The 15262-nt window shown below is 39.0% G+C and overlaps 1 protein-coding gene across 9 annotated transcripts in view; it reads left to right on the top strand.

Moving 5' to 3' along the window:
- FAM184A (family with sequence similarity 184 member A) overlaps window positions 1-15262 on the top strand; it is a 172029-nt gene that overhangs the window by 48681 nt on the left and 108086 nt on the right. For all 9 annotated transcript variants that reach the window (XR_010919436.1, XR_010919438.1, XR_010919437.1 and 6 more), the window contains exon 2: window positions 11617-12471. Coding sequence is in view for 6 of the 9 variants with exons in the window: in XM_067546663.1 (XP_067402764.1) it covers window positions 11617-12471 (855 nt within the window). In the remaining 3 variants the exon portion in view is untranslated. The remainder of the gene's footprint in view (window positions 1-11616; window positions 12472-15262) is intronic.

Genomic DNA, 15262 nt, shown 5'->3' with positions numbered 1-15262 from the left:
ACTAAAGCATATATTTCAGAAAGGTATCCTGTGTTGATTTGAAGACTTCGAGAGATGGAAAATGGACCAGTTTCCTTTGTTTTCTTTAAACTTTTGCACCACCCTTACTGAACCATTCCCAGTGCCAGTGACTATTGACAGTTCCAAGGTAAAATCTGGTTGGGCCTAATTTTTAAGCCTGACCTAGACCCAAGCCTGCCTGATCTGACCTGACCCAACCCAAGAGGACTGGGGGATTTTTCTGACCTGACCCAACCCTGACTCTCCCTCCACTTCTCTGAACCTGAGTTAACACTGCCGATGCCTTCCGCCCATGAAGTTGGTGGGGCAGCTGCATGCACTGTTCCTGCAAGCTGCTGCCCCGTTGCACTGCAACTTATCAGCACACTGATCTCTGCATCACACACAGCACAGCAAAGTAGTAAGAGCTGCCAGGAGCAAAGCATGCAGCTGCCACCTGCCTGACCACATGGGCAGGGGGAAAATCATTAGAGACAATCTGAACCTGAGAGAATCTGGTTGTTTTCTGACCTAACCTGAACCTGACCTTTGTACTCATACTCTGGTCCTGTCAAATTGCAGGGCTTTATTTAGAGAGGTAGAGAGAAGGTTGTGTTGGGTTTTGGAAAGTGGAGGAGGGAGCTGCGGCAGTTATCTTAATTTTGTATTTCCTATTTTTCAGAAGTTTAAGCATAGCCACCCTCCACATTCTAGAAGGGCATGAGACATCTTCCTTAACTCTGGATTAATGAAGTTTTGGGCCAATTAATATCCACGCAGAATGCTGCTACAAAAATCAGTTTCCTGGCTTTTCACTTAAACCACATCACTTCCCCCTTTGCATCACTCTGCTGGCTCCATATTCTCCATTGCATCAAATGCAAACTACTTTTCTTGACTTTTTAGGCCTGTCAAGGCCTATCTCCATCCTACCTATCACTTAAATGGTATAGAAATGTCAAGCGCTGCCTTAGTTCTGCAAATAATGCCAGTCTTTGCTGACAATTTTTAAAATTTTCCAACAAGCACCTTGATGCTCTCTTCTATGCCACCACTTATATGTGGGAAGAGCTCCCCATAAATATCTGCAAGACTTCTTTCAAATTAATTGTCTTCCATCAAATTCCTCTTGAAAACTCCCCTTTGCCAGGGACCTACTGAAAATTCAACAGTGTTGAGGCAGTTGGTTTAAGGCAATGTTTAAAGCTATTGCACAGACTAATAGGTGTCTAAGAATGAATGAAGCTCTCTTGTGGAATTTTGAATAAATGTTGTATTCTTGCTCTGTTTTAGCTATGAATTTGAGTCATTCAGCTGTTCCTGTGGTTTAGAAGTTTAATTTAAGTGGATACATAATTCCAAACAGTACTTCAATAAGCACTGGACAATAGGGAACAGAAAACAACTATAAATATAGAGAAGGAGAGTGTTGGTGAACTTGTGAGCTTGCATGTTGTGCACAAAAATGGTAGTTGTGAGTTGCTAGCTTTAGAGTGAATGTGCTTGTAGAAGCCTGGCTCTCACCCTGTCACTGTTCTGCCTTCTTTCCTCTTCCCTGTTCTGTCCTCTCTGTCAGGCAGGCCTCCACTCTCACTGATGGCTCAGACATCCCCTTAAGGCCAGAATTTCATTGGGGAATATATGACAATAGAAATGGCACTGCCTGCCCTTTGATTCACACTTGCTGGTGGTTCTAGCACTATATCCACTATCTATAACACACATACATTTTGATTAATTTTTTAAAAATCTTTCAACACACACACACTACTTGAAAATTAAATTTTGTTAACATTATATCCAAGTTAAACATTTTTTAAGGTATAGAACAATCAATATATTAGCCAATATACATGGAAAGTAGTGGCTTTTCAAAAATAATGTATCTGATTTTGTTCTTTTTCTTTCCAAATAGAATAATCTATTAAGCATAAATAGCATGCAACATTTTTAAAAAATAAGATGTTTAGATTAAAAGAAAATACCCAAAATGTTGTTCACTGTATGTAGTAGAAAATGGGACAGGATGTAGGAAGAAATGAATTCAGAGATGCAGGTGTGAATGGAATCAAAGAGAATTTTAAAGATGAGAATGAAAAAATTGAACTGAATGCTTAAAAACAAATAGATTTAAGAAAGAAGGGAGACAGAATAGTGGGAGAAGACTGTCATTCTTTCAGGCAGCCTGAATGAAGGTGGGAGTCAAAGGACAGGGAGAAGCTGGTGGCAATTAAGTTATCGTAGCAGAAGTGGGAAATTACAATAAGCGGTTTTAGTGATCGAGAGGAAACAACTAGTTTCAGAGATTCTAAAGGTGCTGGGTGGAGGGACAACAGGATTTAGCAAGGACTGATTTTCCCACAAGGGGTGGAATTACCTTTCTCCGTGCCATCCAGAGCAGTGATTTGCAAATGTATTTGATTGTGGATTTGCGCCCCTCCTTCTTTGTGTCTGTAGTAGTTTATGCCTCCCCCGGCCACACAAGTACATATGCCAGTATATGTGGCAGTGCTTCACTTGAATCAGTTTCAGTTTCTTTGTTTTTCACTTGAATAGGTTTTTTTTCTGTTGCACAAATGAGCCAATGATCCATTGTAGTAAGAGCAAAAGCAAAACTATGATTGTAGTCCTTGCTCACAATTAAATGTGCACACTGAGTTGTAGCAAACGGATTAACGTACAGATGGCAACGATTTTGTATAATGTTATGCAAGCTTAACAGAAATCTGTCAAAATGCATAGCACCATCTAGAGTCAAATGCATAGCACCATCAGAGGACCTGATATGTCTGAAAGAATCAGCTTTGCTAATTATTCATTGCCGTGGGTACAATGTGTGCAGTATAGTTTTTTTTTCCTCCTAATGCTTCTCATGCTCCCCTAGAATACATTCCACACCCCTCCTCCAGGAGGCCTGCCCCCGCAGTTTGAAAACGTTTGAGCTATAGGCACAAGGCCCATTTGCAAGGAAAGTGCATGCTACACTTTCTTCAAGGATGGCAAAATGGCTGTATTCTCTGGATCTCTCTCAGTCCACTGAAGCATTACCAGCTTCAAGAATTCCAGAATCATGAACCAGAATCCAAAAAATAGGCTTAAAAATCATGAGATGACCATTTAGGATCAAATCCTGACCTTAGTGAAGTCAGTGTGAGTTTTGACATTGACTTCAATGGGGGCAGGATTTCTTTCACATTTTCAAGCTTTTCACCACAGCCATGAGAGCTAAAAGCTTGCTATTTTTAAAATGAAAGCTAAAAGTCTTGCATAATCATATGAATCCAGGAGCTGGGGCTTTAAGAAAAACACCAGATAGTTTGAGACTCTTCATAAAATCATGAGAGTTGGCAACACTGTTGATGGTGAGTTCTATCATAATAATACTCCATGTACTTTTTTCTGGCTCTGTTTGATTTGTAACATGTTAATGTAATATTTTTAGTTTAATTTTTTGCTGTTTATTTTTAAACACCCTTAACTAAATTAATCAGTTAAGAACTCTAAATAGTATCTTGGGCTAAAGGGTTAATATAAATAAGAACATATGAATAATACAACAAACATGAACTGTAGTGAGAAATTTAGTAATTGGAGGAAATAACTTAAATGACCTGCTTTTTCTCAAAGTATCTTCAAAAATATCTTCTAGATTACTTCCTTATATAATTTATAAAATGGGAAAAATTGTGACCCCTGATGTACGTGGTACTGTGATTTATAGACAACATTTTAGAAAGTAACTGGCATCAGCAATAGCTTTAGAAAAAGCTCTTATGAAACCATGCTAACATTTACTTCGGGCAGTTCAAAACGTCACTAGATTAATTAGTACATCATCACAACCTTCCTCAACCTACCCAATGGACATAATGTTTTTCGTCTAGCTGAAATTTTTTTCCTGTTAATTTTTTTTTAGTCTGTGTGTTAGGTTTGGATACGAGCAGAGAAATTTAGCTCTCTAGTGCAGAATAAAGGGAAATTATCAACAGAGGAGCTGCGGTTTCTCATTATACAGTTTGATTAGACAAAGCAGTTCCAGATTTATTTCCAGTTCATCTATTCTGTTTGATTTATCTTGGTGATAATCTATTCCAATAAACTCAATATAATTTCAACAGTAAGAAAGCATTCCATAGATATCATACAGTTCAATTTCCAATACAAGTGTTGTAATTAGGAACAAGATCCCAAAGTCCTTATTCAGTTTTCACTCAGCTCTTACCAAAATTTGCGTTGACTTTATAGTGAGTTTTGCTTGTGTGGAGACTTCAGGATTTGGCCATTTGTGGATATTAATAAAGCTTATATTTTACTGGGGAAAATGTAAAATTAATTTGAAATGATAGACACTATTAATTATAGACTCTAAGGACCATATCATACTCTCAACCTCTGCTAGTAGAGGGTACAGAAAACTCATTCTAGGCATGCAGGCTTGCAGGGCTAGCTTAAGCTGTTATAGCAGTTTAGATATTAACTTTAGAACTTCTACCATCACAATACTCAAATATTGTTAACTTGTTGTAGTCGTAATATATTTACATAATACATTACTTCTCTTTTTTTAGTTGGGAAGGGTAAATGGGACAGTGCAACTCTCCCAAGTAACAAAAACAAGAGATGGCTGCAGTGACTTTTGTTTAACCACCTAAATCTAAGCAAAATAGTATCCATGTCACTGTTACTTTCCAACAAAATAATTATGAATTCACGTGAATTATTTTGTTGCATATGTAAAATGCAAATGTACAGTGATACAGAATTACTTTCAAATCTGTCTGTTTTGTTAGCTAAACTTTAACCTGGAAAAACACTTTCAATTTTTTATTTTGATATGTGCTTAAAGTAATGTCTAAGCATGTTGCAAATGTGTTTGATTAAATAATAAATTTAGCTCAGTGTCCATTAAAACCTCACTGAGATTCTCTCCTTTCCCCCAAAATAGAGAATTTCAAACACCTCAAAGCCCCTCCTATGAAAAAGCCTACAATATCCACATTCTGCCCTTCGTTGCAAATGGTCATCTATTGAAGTCCATGGGAGTTGAGTGTAGATAACTGAGTGCAGAATTTTGTCCTATCTAAAATGGCCTTATAGCATTTCCTGAAGATCATTAAGCTCTAGTTCTTTGGAGCAGCATGGGGTGTGAATTCCAAAGCTGAGGCCTTTTACTAAAAATATCTTGCTGCCAGCTCCCAAATGTTTTTTAAATATGGGTATTATTAGTGCAAGTGTTATCATCTGTTCTCAATGGTAAAGTAAGAGCGTTAGTAGAAAAGTAGTCTCGATCTTGCAAATTGGTAGACTAATTTTGTCATTTACTTTAAAAGCATTCGAGCAACAGCCTAGGATCTTTTGAATTATTATAAATTTGACTTTAGGATCCTTTACATTTGTATGGCCTGGTTTTTTAAACTTGAGCATGTTATCCAGTTTTGGTAGTTGAAACAATACATGCTCATTTAATTCTTTTTTTATATACAGATTGAGAGGAACAAACGTTTTTCCCCTATGGAAAAGGTACAGAGCAGAGAGCCTGAGGGAGATGTAAAACCAATTCCCTATGAGAAATTAAATTGTTTTTAATACTTCCCTTGGCAAAGTATGCAGTGTAAGTGACACACATACAGCTTAGCCAAGAAAAGACCTCCTTTTTTATGATAGGATGTTAACTTGAAATTGCCAGAAATATTCATGACAACAAACAGGAGATTAATGATATTGGTACTTAAGAACATAGAATTAATTTTAAAAAATCTGAAATCTCAAGGTTCTGTTGTACACAGTTGTTATATTTACTTTGAAAGATATTTTGTATGTATTCATTTTAATTGTGTTAAATTGTGTGGCTTTTCATTGTTGTACTTGAATCAATACTTTGATTTTTTTATAATAAATATTTTAATTTCTTTAGTTTCTTAGAAGAATTATAGATGCTATGTAAAAGTAGCAAATTTTAATTCTAAAAATAATTTTCTTAACACCATCTTCCATAACCACCTCCAAAATGAGATCCTGACACTCTTTTAGCTTAAAAAATCCCAAACTCTCACTGTGGGTGGCTTTTTTAGGGAGGGGGAAGGATATCATTTAATTAGGATAATGGAACTATTGTGGAGATGTTCTGAACGTCTTGTGTAACACTTCTCCATTTTTGAGTGCTTTAGAAGTTTTCTCTGGGGGAAAAATGAGTCAGGATAAACGCTCATAGGTAAAACATGGGGACATGAGAAATGTGAAGTTCATCAAGGACAAAGAAATCACCTTTGCTTCCCACCAATCCATCTTCAATAATTTCCCCTTTCAATTCAAACACTAGTCAGATTTATTTAGTTTTATATATTTAAAAATTATTCATAAAATAACGCACTTAGGGATTTTGTGCTTAAATCCTAATGGTTAAAATTGGTTACCTGATCAAAAATGTGTGTTATTGCCCTCATGAACATAGGCAATGTACAGTATATTGAAATTAGTGACATCTAACATGTAACTGAAGCAAATACTCACCAGCAACCATACACACTACAAGAAGGCCAATCCAGGAACCTATCACTGCAGCAAACCCCGTTGCCAGCTCTCAACTCGAGTGACACCATCACTGGTCCTAACCACATCAGCCACATCATAAGGGGCTCATTCACCTGCACATCTACTAATGTAATATATGCCATCATGTGCCAGCAATGCCCCTCTGCCATGTACATTGGCCAAACTGGACTGTCTCTACGCAAAAGAAGAAATAGACACAAATCAGACATAAAAAAACAACAACATCCATAAACCAGTCGGAGAACACTTCAATCTCCCAGGACACTCTGTCACTGACTTGACAGTTGCCATACTCCTACAAAAAAAATTCAAAAACAGAGTTCAAAGAGAAACTGCTGAGCTTGAAATCATCTGCAAACTTGACACAATCAAACTGGGTCTGAATCGGGACTCGGAATGGTTAGCACATTGCAAGTAATTGCCACTGATCACACATTCTCACCTCCTAATCAGTGGTTGTGAATAGGCCTCAACTACTCTAACTGAATGGACTTTGCTTTCATCCACCTTCCCCATTGTTGTTACTTCCCTTGGATATATGTATATATATGCCTCCTATGTGATTTCTATTCCTTACATCTGACAAAGTGGGTTACAGCCCATGAAAGCTTATGCCTGCAGAAATTAAATTTGTTAGTCTTTAAAGTGCTAAAGAACTCTCGTTGTTTTAATATGACTTAAGGCTACAGTGTTTCATGTGCAGAAGCTACTGGGAGACCATAGGCTGTTTGAAAAGAACTCTTATTTCTGTCCCATAGCTCATGGGGTTAATAGATTTATGAGGTTTACTTATAGGTTATTTTTCCTTTCCCCGGCCTTCTTTCTTCATCTTGCTCATCATTGTGGGAAGGCATTGTGGGATTTAAATTTATGTCTGAAGGTAGTTAGATTAGTTGTCATTATTAACTATTTCCACAGCCAGTGGCCCTCCGTGGAGAACATTCTGTTCCTGACTCTTGTAATTACCATCCTTGTCACTAGTAATTCCATACTAACCAATAAGTGGAGCTGTGATTTAGGGAGACATGGTTCCTGAAATAGCTGGGACCCCATCCCATTTAGGGCTTTGAAAATCAACCAGGACCTGGAATTTGAATTGGTGTTCAGTGTAATCTGAGCACTAGTGCAATGTGTTTCCATCATCCTATGTTATTTAGTAAGTGGGCTGCTGCTTGTTGTGCCAGCTGGATTGTCATCAAAAGTTCCTGCTGTCATTCTCAAGTATATAGTGCATTAAGTAGTTAAGTTTAGAGGGCATGAAAGTATGGATCACTGTTGCCGAGTCTGTATTCATCAGGATTGGTTGAAGCCTCTTGACTAGCCAGTTTTCCTGGGCACTGTGTTTTTGGGATATTCAATAACAGAAAGGGATGGGGAGTAGGGAGAGATGTGGTCTTGAAGGGCACCTCAGATGAGACTTCCGTAGTCTGAGCTGTGGTTATCTTTTACTATCTTCTGATATTGGCTTGAGAGAGAGAATCTGAGAAAGTTCAAAGAGTTTCTCTCCGTCCCTGGCAAGTCTTAAAGACATGATAGTCTTAAAACTCATAATTAACCATATTGAGTGCTGTTGAGAGATCCAGCAATATGTATATGGATGATAACTCTGTCAGTGCTAGAACAACATCCACGAGTGTGACCAATGACATTTCTGTGGCACATGAGTATAAAAAAATCCCAGTAATGATACTAGCAGAGGTCACATGTAGTTGGAGATTTTTTTTCTCTAGTTTTGTAATTAACTTGCCCAAGCTCTCATTCTTGAGCACAGGGAAGTAGTTAACAAAGTCAGTTGCATGAAACAATTGTACTGGTTGGACTACAACATGTTTTAGCGAGAATGATAAATTGCCTTTGTCAAATGATGCCTATTGGTAGCTGACCCAGGTGCCCATTCACAAGGCATAAAAGGCAGGCATGAAATTCATACAGTAGAACCTCAGAGTTACAAACACTTGTTACAAAATGGCCAGTCAACCAAATACCTCATTTGGAACCAGAAGTACCCTGTCTGGCAGCAGCAGAGACCAAAAAAAAAAAAAAAGTACAGTACAGTACTGTGTGAAACACAAACTACTAAAACAAAGAGAAAGCAGCCTTTTTCTTCTGCATAGTAGTGTTTCAAAGCTGTATTAAGTCAATGTTCAGCTGTAAACTTCTGAAAGAACAACCATAACATTTGTTCAGAGTTATGAACATTTCAGAGTTACGAACAACCTCCATTCCTGCGGTGTTTGTAACTGGGGTTTTACTTTATGTGGTGGTTTAGACTTGCTTTAGTGCCTCAGGGACTTTCTAATGACTAAAATGGTCAAGCTGAAGAATGGTGATGGTTTGATGGTGATGATGTGAATTGGTTCTGATGGTTGTGCTATAGAGAAAACATCTCTGATTCTGGGGATCTTTTCTGCAAAATACATTGAAATTAATTGCAGCAGGAAATACTGGAGATAAGAATGGACAGGATGCACGCCAAGTTAAGACATTTATCTCATTTGTCAACTGTGAGACTTTGTATGAAGAAGATTGTTAGGAACAAAGTAGATATTTCTATATAATGTGTGTGAAAAGAAGTGTCTTACTATTTTAGGCATTGTGTTTGAGAGTTGATCCAGTAGGTTAATGTTCACAATAGTGGGGTAGTGTTTTGCAGTTGAGATAGTGTTATGGTAATAAAGTGCATGTTACTGAAATAGAGATATGAAATCCTCTACGAAAAGATTACATTATTGTTTATTTGTATTCCAGTAGTACCTAGAGGCCCAAACCAAGACTGGGGTCATCATTGTGCAAGACACTGCATATGTACAATAAGAGTTTCTGCTCCCAAGAACTTACATACAATCTAAATAGACAAGACAGATACGGGGCACCAATTAAAAAAAAGGGAAACCAGCTTGCTGACTGTGGGAGAGGCCCTTGGGGATTAGTGATCCCTAAGTGACAGGGCATATACAAATGAATTTTATTACTATGTGTGTTTGGGGAGGCAGCAACTAAGACACTGAAGATGAGCAGGAAATAAATAGCCAGCATGCTGAGAGACAGGAATAGAAGCTTTTGGCTTAAAGTACTGGATGTAGGAGTATGTCAGCTAAGGTTCTAAAGGTCAAGTTACCTGTGTGTAGCATTGCTGTCATATTTCCCATTTTATTCAAGATGCACAGGACTTGTATACATACTGTATATAAAACAGATGAGAAGGAAATATGAATCTGTCGCTGATTTCTCTCCCAACACAGGAGTTAGTTGCTGTAAAGCCCTAAAGCCTACTTTAATGCTTTCTCAATATCACCATATTGATATCGTCCTGTGTGCAAGCAGAAAGTACTATATCTTCTTTTGAAATTAATTAATAAAGCATGTGCAAATATCTGTTTTAAAAATTAACTAGAATCCAGTTGAAAAAAAGGGAGAAAGTCTTCCTTTTTAAACAACTTTCTTCTTATGTCAAATTTAAATCTTGAAAATATTTTCCCTGATTTCCCTCCCTGCCCCCCATTCCATCTGACACTGTTTTTCCCCCTTTTGTTTTGAATGGAACTGAAACTGACATGGATGTTTACATCTTGATAATGAAGTGGTGCATTTTTGTGTTTCTTAAAAATCAAGTAAATAAAGCCACTGTATTTTTAGTATTCAAAGGACTTCTTATATTACGAAGGTCCAAACCATATTTCTGTGTCTGCACATATGTGGATTTGGCTAGATCTTTGTGGTTTGGCTGGGCTCCACAACTCCAGATGGTTGCTTCAATCCATAGGGTGGGGGGAGGTATTAGGCTTCCCTGTTCTTTGACTGGAACTGCTCTGAACCTCCCTAGCTCTTCCCCAATCCTGAAACAGAATATGGACTGTGCTTCACTATTACTATGAAGCATGTTACTTGGGCTGCTGTAGGTTCCTTCTGCACAGGGAGAGAGAAGGGCAGGCTTTATTAGCATGAGACTCCTGCTCTTCCTAGGCCTCTGGACTCCATTTTCACTTAGTTCATTTTTGAGGACTTCCAATATAACTGCTACTTGGAAAGAAAAAGGGTATTTTGATGTTTGTGGGTCTGTGTCCTTTCTTGCCTCTTCTCTTCATGTGTCTTGACTCATCCAACCACGTTTCTTAGATGTCCCTTATACAGCTACATTATGTGGGTTTATTATTTAATATTTAATGCAAGTTTGTTTCAAAACTGTGTACTTGTTGTGTAACTATTAACACTATTACTAGAGCTGGTAAAAAAAAATTTTCCATCAGAAACACTTTTTTGTCAGACAATACTGATTCAACAGAATTGAAGTGTTCCATAGGAAAGTGACAATTCTGTCAAAACTTACGATGGAAACCAGGCAGACTGGCCTGCCTAGTTTTCTGTCAGCCTTCCTGGCTTCCCAAGTGACATGTTGCCTGTTTGGTTTGCCATGTGGGCAGCCGGCAAGCTGTCAAACCTGAGCAGGTAGGGAGCTGGCAAGCCTGGAGAGCCCAGCAGCCCACCTATCAGGCAGGGAGCTAGCAAGGAGCCGGGCAGCTCATCTATCTATCAAGCACCAGCATTTGGTGCGTCCTAAATGAAATATTTTGGAATTTCAGTCCTGTGACAAATTTTGACTTTTGAACCTGATACAGGACAATTTGGTTTTTAAAATCTTGAAATTTTACAAGGGACAGAAATTCCATTTCCCGGTCAGTTCTACTGTTTACATAGTGTACACTACTTTATAGCAGAAAAATTATATCCAAATAGCAAATCTTTTATATTCATATTTGGGTGTTTTTGGTTACGTCAGCTATTCCCTGTCTATGGCAGTACTTGCATATGACAACACCAAATGATTATTCACCAGCAGAATCGCATTACAAGAAACACAGCAATACTGTTTAACTCAAAAACTACTGTAATATCTGGCACAAAAGGCTTGTGAAGTCTGATTCCTAAAAATGTATTGTGCTTTGTGTCATGAATGTGTATGACCAACTATTTGTGACAGCTTGTCAGAATGCATAGATTATTTTTTGATTTAGCTGTAAGTCTGAATATACCTTTAATTAATAGCATTCTGTTTTAAACTTGCAGGTAATATATGCTTTAAATACTAAGAATGATGAACATGAAGCTGCCATTCAAGCCCTCAAGGATGCTCATGAAGAAGAAATCCAACAAATTCTTGCAGAAACAAGAGAGAAGATCTTACAATATAAGAGTAAAGTTACTGAAGAAATGGATCTTAAGAGAAAGATCCAGGTTTTGGAAGAGTCATTGGAAGATCATAAAAAGATGAAACATCAAGCTTTGACAGAATTTGAAGCTTACAAGGGCAGAGTTGAAGATATGCAGCTTTGTGCAGAAGCCCAGCATGTCCAGCGTGTAGTAACCATGTCAAGAGAAGTAGAAGAGATTAGAAAGAAGTTTGAGGAGAGGCTACGAAGTTTTATACAATTGCAAGTACAGTTTGAGAAGGACAAACGCTTAGCTCTGGAAGACTTGAGAGCAGCACACAGAGTGGAGATCCAAGAACTTCTGAAAACTCAGCAGAATCAGAATGCTACTTTAAGTAAGGGACAAGAGAAGCTAGAGGAGTTGCATAGGCTGGAACTGGAAGATTTAAACAGCAAAGTTGAAGAGCTAAGACTGGAGAGGAAAAAACTCATTGAGGAGTATGAAGGCAAACTCAGCAAAGCTCAATCCTTTTATGAACATGAACTTGATGCTTTGAAAAGATCTCAGCTCTTTACAGCTGAAAGCCTGCATGCCTGCAAAGAGAAAGAAGTGGAGCTAAGAAGAGAGTTTCAGAGCCAAGAAGCTATTTTACGGAAGAACCTTGGGAAGCTTAAGACTGAATTACAGATAGTTCAGGATGAAATGGGTAGTTTGCGAGAAAAATGCCAAAAGCTTCAGGTAGCACTCAGTACAGCAGAAAACACGGTTCAGGTGAGACTGACAGCTCATCATTCTTTTAAGTTCCAATGTATTTAGTAGAAAACTAACCTAAAATATATAGAGCAGTGGCTAATCATTAGCATATGTTAGTTTGGAAAGATAAGCTTTTGTCGCCAGTACTTGCCTGGCTCTCCACGTCTTTCAACTAATATCGATGAATTTTGGGTTCTCTTGGGTCCTGAAATCCCAGTGTGCCACCTTACAGTCAGGTATGTACACTCCAACCCAGAATGGAATTTGAGCTGTTCTAGTCCCCAATATTCTGGTATAGGATTTGAAGTGCTGAAAGCTCCTTTGCCGATTAGAGAGCTAACAGTCAAATGAGCAATGAGCAGTGGTTTTCCATTAGAGCTCACCATATAAGACCCCAACTTCACCTTTTTTGTTTTTAAAAGGGTGGTTGACTGGCTCCAGGTCAAGGGAGGGATGAAGTGGTCAGTAGCTGGTACAACTGAGGTCTTATTCTGGTATACTGGTACCATTGCTAGAAAAATTTAGGAAACACTGATTTAGAGTGTACAATGCGTTGCAAAGACTTACACATATGAGTAACTTCACACAAGTGACTGGTCCTGTGTATGTGTTTGAAAGACACAGGGCAGGCTATAATAAATATTCTCTATTGGTGTATAGTTGGACCATGAAGAAGATAGTTCCATTTTGCTACACTGTATTTGTCACTGCAGTTATTTGTGCCAGCTGTTATCTAGTATTTAGTTTAAAATATGTTCAACAAATACATAATTTTGTACAAAGAAAATGGGAAAGAACACTCTTTGATGTGAGAAGATGACTTATTAACCACCTTTTCTTATATATATTTTTTGGTCACATACAAGAGGCATTCACAAGTAATGTCTCAAATACTGCACACATTTTCAGAGAGTTGTCCCAAATGTTGTTTTCCAAAGCTGCTCTGAAAGTAGGATATAAAGCCCCAAAAATGCAAAGCAGGGTTTTTTGGACCCAGAAGGTTGAAAGGTTTCCCTCTACGATGGAAGGTGGCATCGAGTTTCAGAGATTGGGACCAGAAGAAATGATTGTATGGAACTCAGTTTGCCCATTAGTAGCTTTGAGGATTCCTCCTCCAAGGGTGATCACCTCGTAGAAGAGATCAGCCAGCTTATATTTGCATTCACCACAGCACTCAGCCCCCAAAGCCAGATGTATCCATTCTGCATTGCAGCCCACATAGAAAATATGAAGGATCTTAGGGTAATTGTGGCAGCATCAAAGGTGTGAGCTGGCCTAGGTGGAATCTGGAAGGACATGTAAAATTCTATAGTTGGGTTCAAGAAGAGTTTTCTCCAGGTCCACTTGCAGGATGCAAGACACACGCAGCATGAGAAGAGATTCTGAAGGCAACCACTGTGAGCTCATAAACCATATGAAAAGCCAGTTCTTTGAATGATGTCCCCATGGATGTTCCACTGTAGATAATGCAGCGCCTTTGCGTCTGGAATCAGAGGTCTCCAGTAGCATTGCCTGTCAGACCACATATGCGCACCTCCCCTGCCTCACACAGTGCACAGAAAGTATATATAGCGCTGTGTGGTCCAACCGCCATCCATTCCTTCTCTACTGCCTGTGGTCTGGAACAGAACCCTTAGCAGAGCCTGTTTTTCATCTTCTCCTTAGATAGTTCTGTAGTTAGATAGCTAGTTCCTCATTTTTTTTCCTTTTTCTTCAAAAAGAAGTTTATCATTAGTATTTTTTCCTATTACTATATTTTAATTTCTATGACTATACAGTCTTCAGAATAGTGTAGGTTTCCATTTTCCCACTTAGCTTCCTGACTGGGAAAGGAGGGATTACTTCACCCTTATGCCCTATTTCTCCCGGGTTTAAGAGGTACGTCTCCTGCGGGGTTGTCTTCCCGATAACGGATGGCCATGCAGCATGCTTTCCGTATCTGGGGAGGAGCACGCTCCTCAGAAGTGCTCCCACTGCCTTGATTTGAAACCTAGAGCAAGGAAGGACAGGACATCAGACTTAAATTGCTCCTGATGGAAAAGTTCCTTCGTCCAGCGTCCGATCTTGGCTTATGCTCCTCCTCAGAGAGGCCCTCACAATCATCAAGATCAACTACTGATTCTCAGTCTTCACACCCAAGTGAGAGAAAAACATCCTCTGACCAGGCTGAGGGTAAGAAGAAAGTGGCCCTCCTTTTCAACCCCTGAAGCAAAACCCCCAAGAATGCCAGCCCCAGTTAGATCTGTGACATCAGCAGCTTCTGACAAGGGGCAGGGCACTGCAAAGAAACTGAGTTCCTGAGCCTCTAATACAAGGTCGAAAAACCATTCTAGGGCACATCACCAGCTATCGGCACCACCTATTTGCGGTGACCAAAGTGAACACTGGACCTCATATGCAACTCTGAGACCCTTTGTGTCTCCAAAACAGCCGATGGCACTGATGTCGGCACTGAGGAAGTCGCCGGCACTGACCAAGACTTTGGCACCAACTTCAGCCACTGCTATGTCATCGGCTCAGGAAAAAAATCTCTCGCACCCCCTGTTGGCCAAGCTGAAAAACATATCATGGCACCGTTGCTGCTATATGTGCCACGGGAGTTCAGATACATATCAGATCTAACAGTATCTGATACTCTGGCGTTTCCACTACTTAAACGAGTCTTACCTCAAGTCTCTCAGTCACCTGAGTCAACTCTCACGCTGTGACAGGATTGGCTCCCCCCCTTCCTGAGTAATGTAGAGGAAGAGGAGGAGTGCATTGAATCTATTGTCCCATCAAATTGGGGCAAATGGCTCCTTGCAAATTT

The sequence above is a fragment of the Emydura macquarii genome, unplaced genomic scaffold, assembly GCF_026122565.2.
Source record: "Emydura macquarii macquarii isolate MOO-44397 ecotype Brisbane River unplaced genomic scaffold, CSIRO-AGI_Emac_v2 contig_1146, whole genome shotgun sequence".
NCBI classification, from domain to species: domain Eukaryota; kingdom Metazoa; phylum Chordata; order Testudines; family Chelidae; genus Emydura; species Emydura macquarii.
Note: the sequence above shows the minus strand (reverse complement) of the source record. Positions and strands in the feature narration are given on the sequence as shown.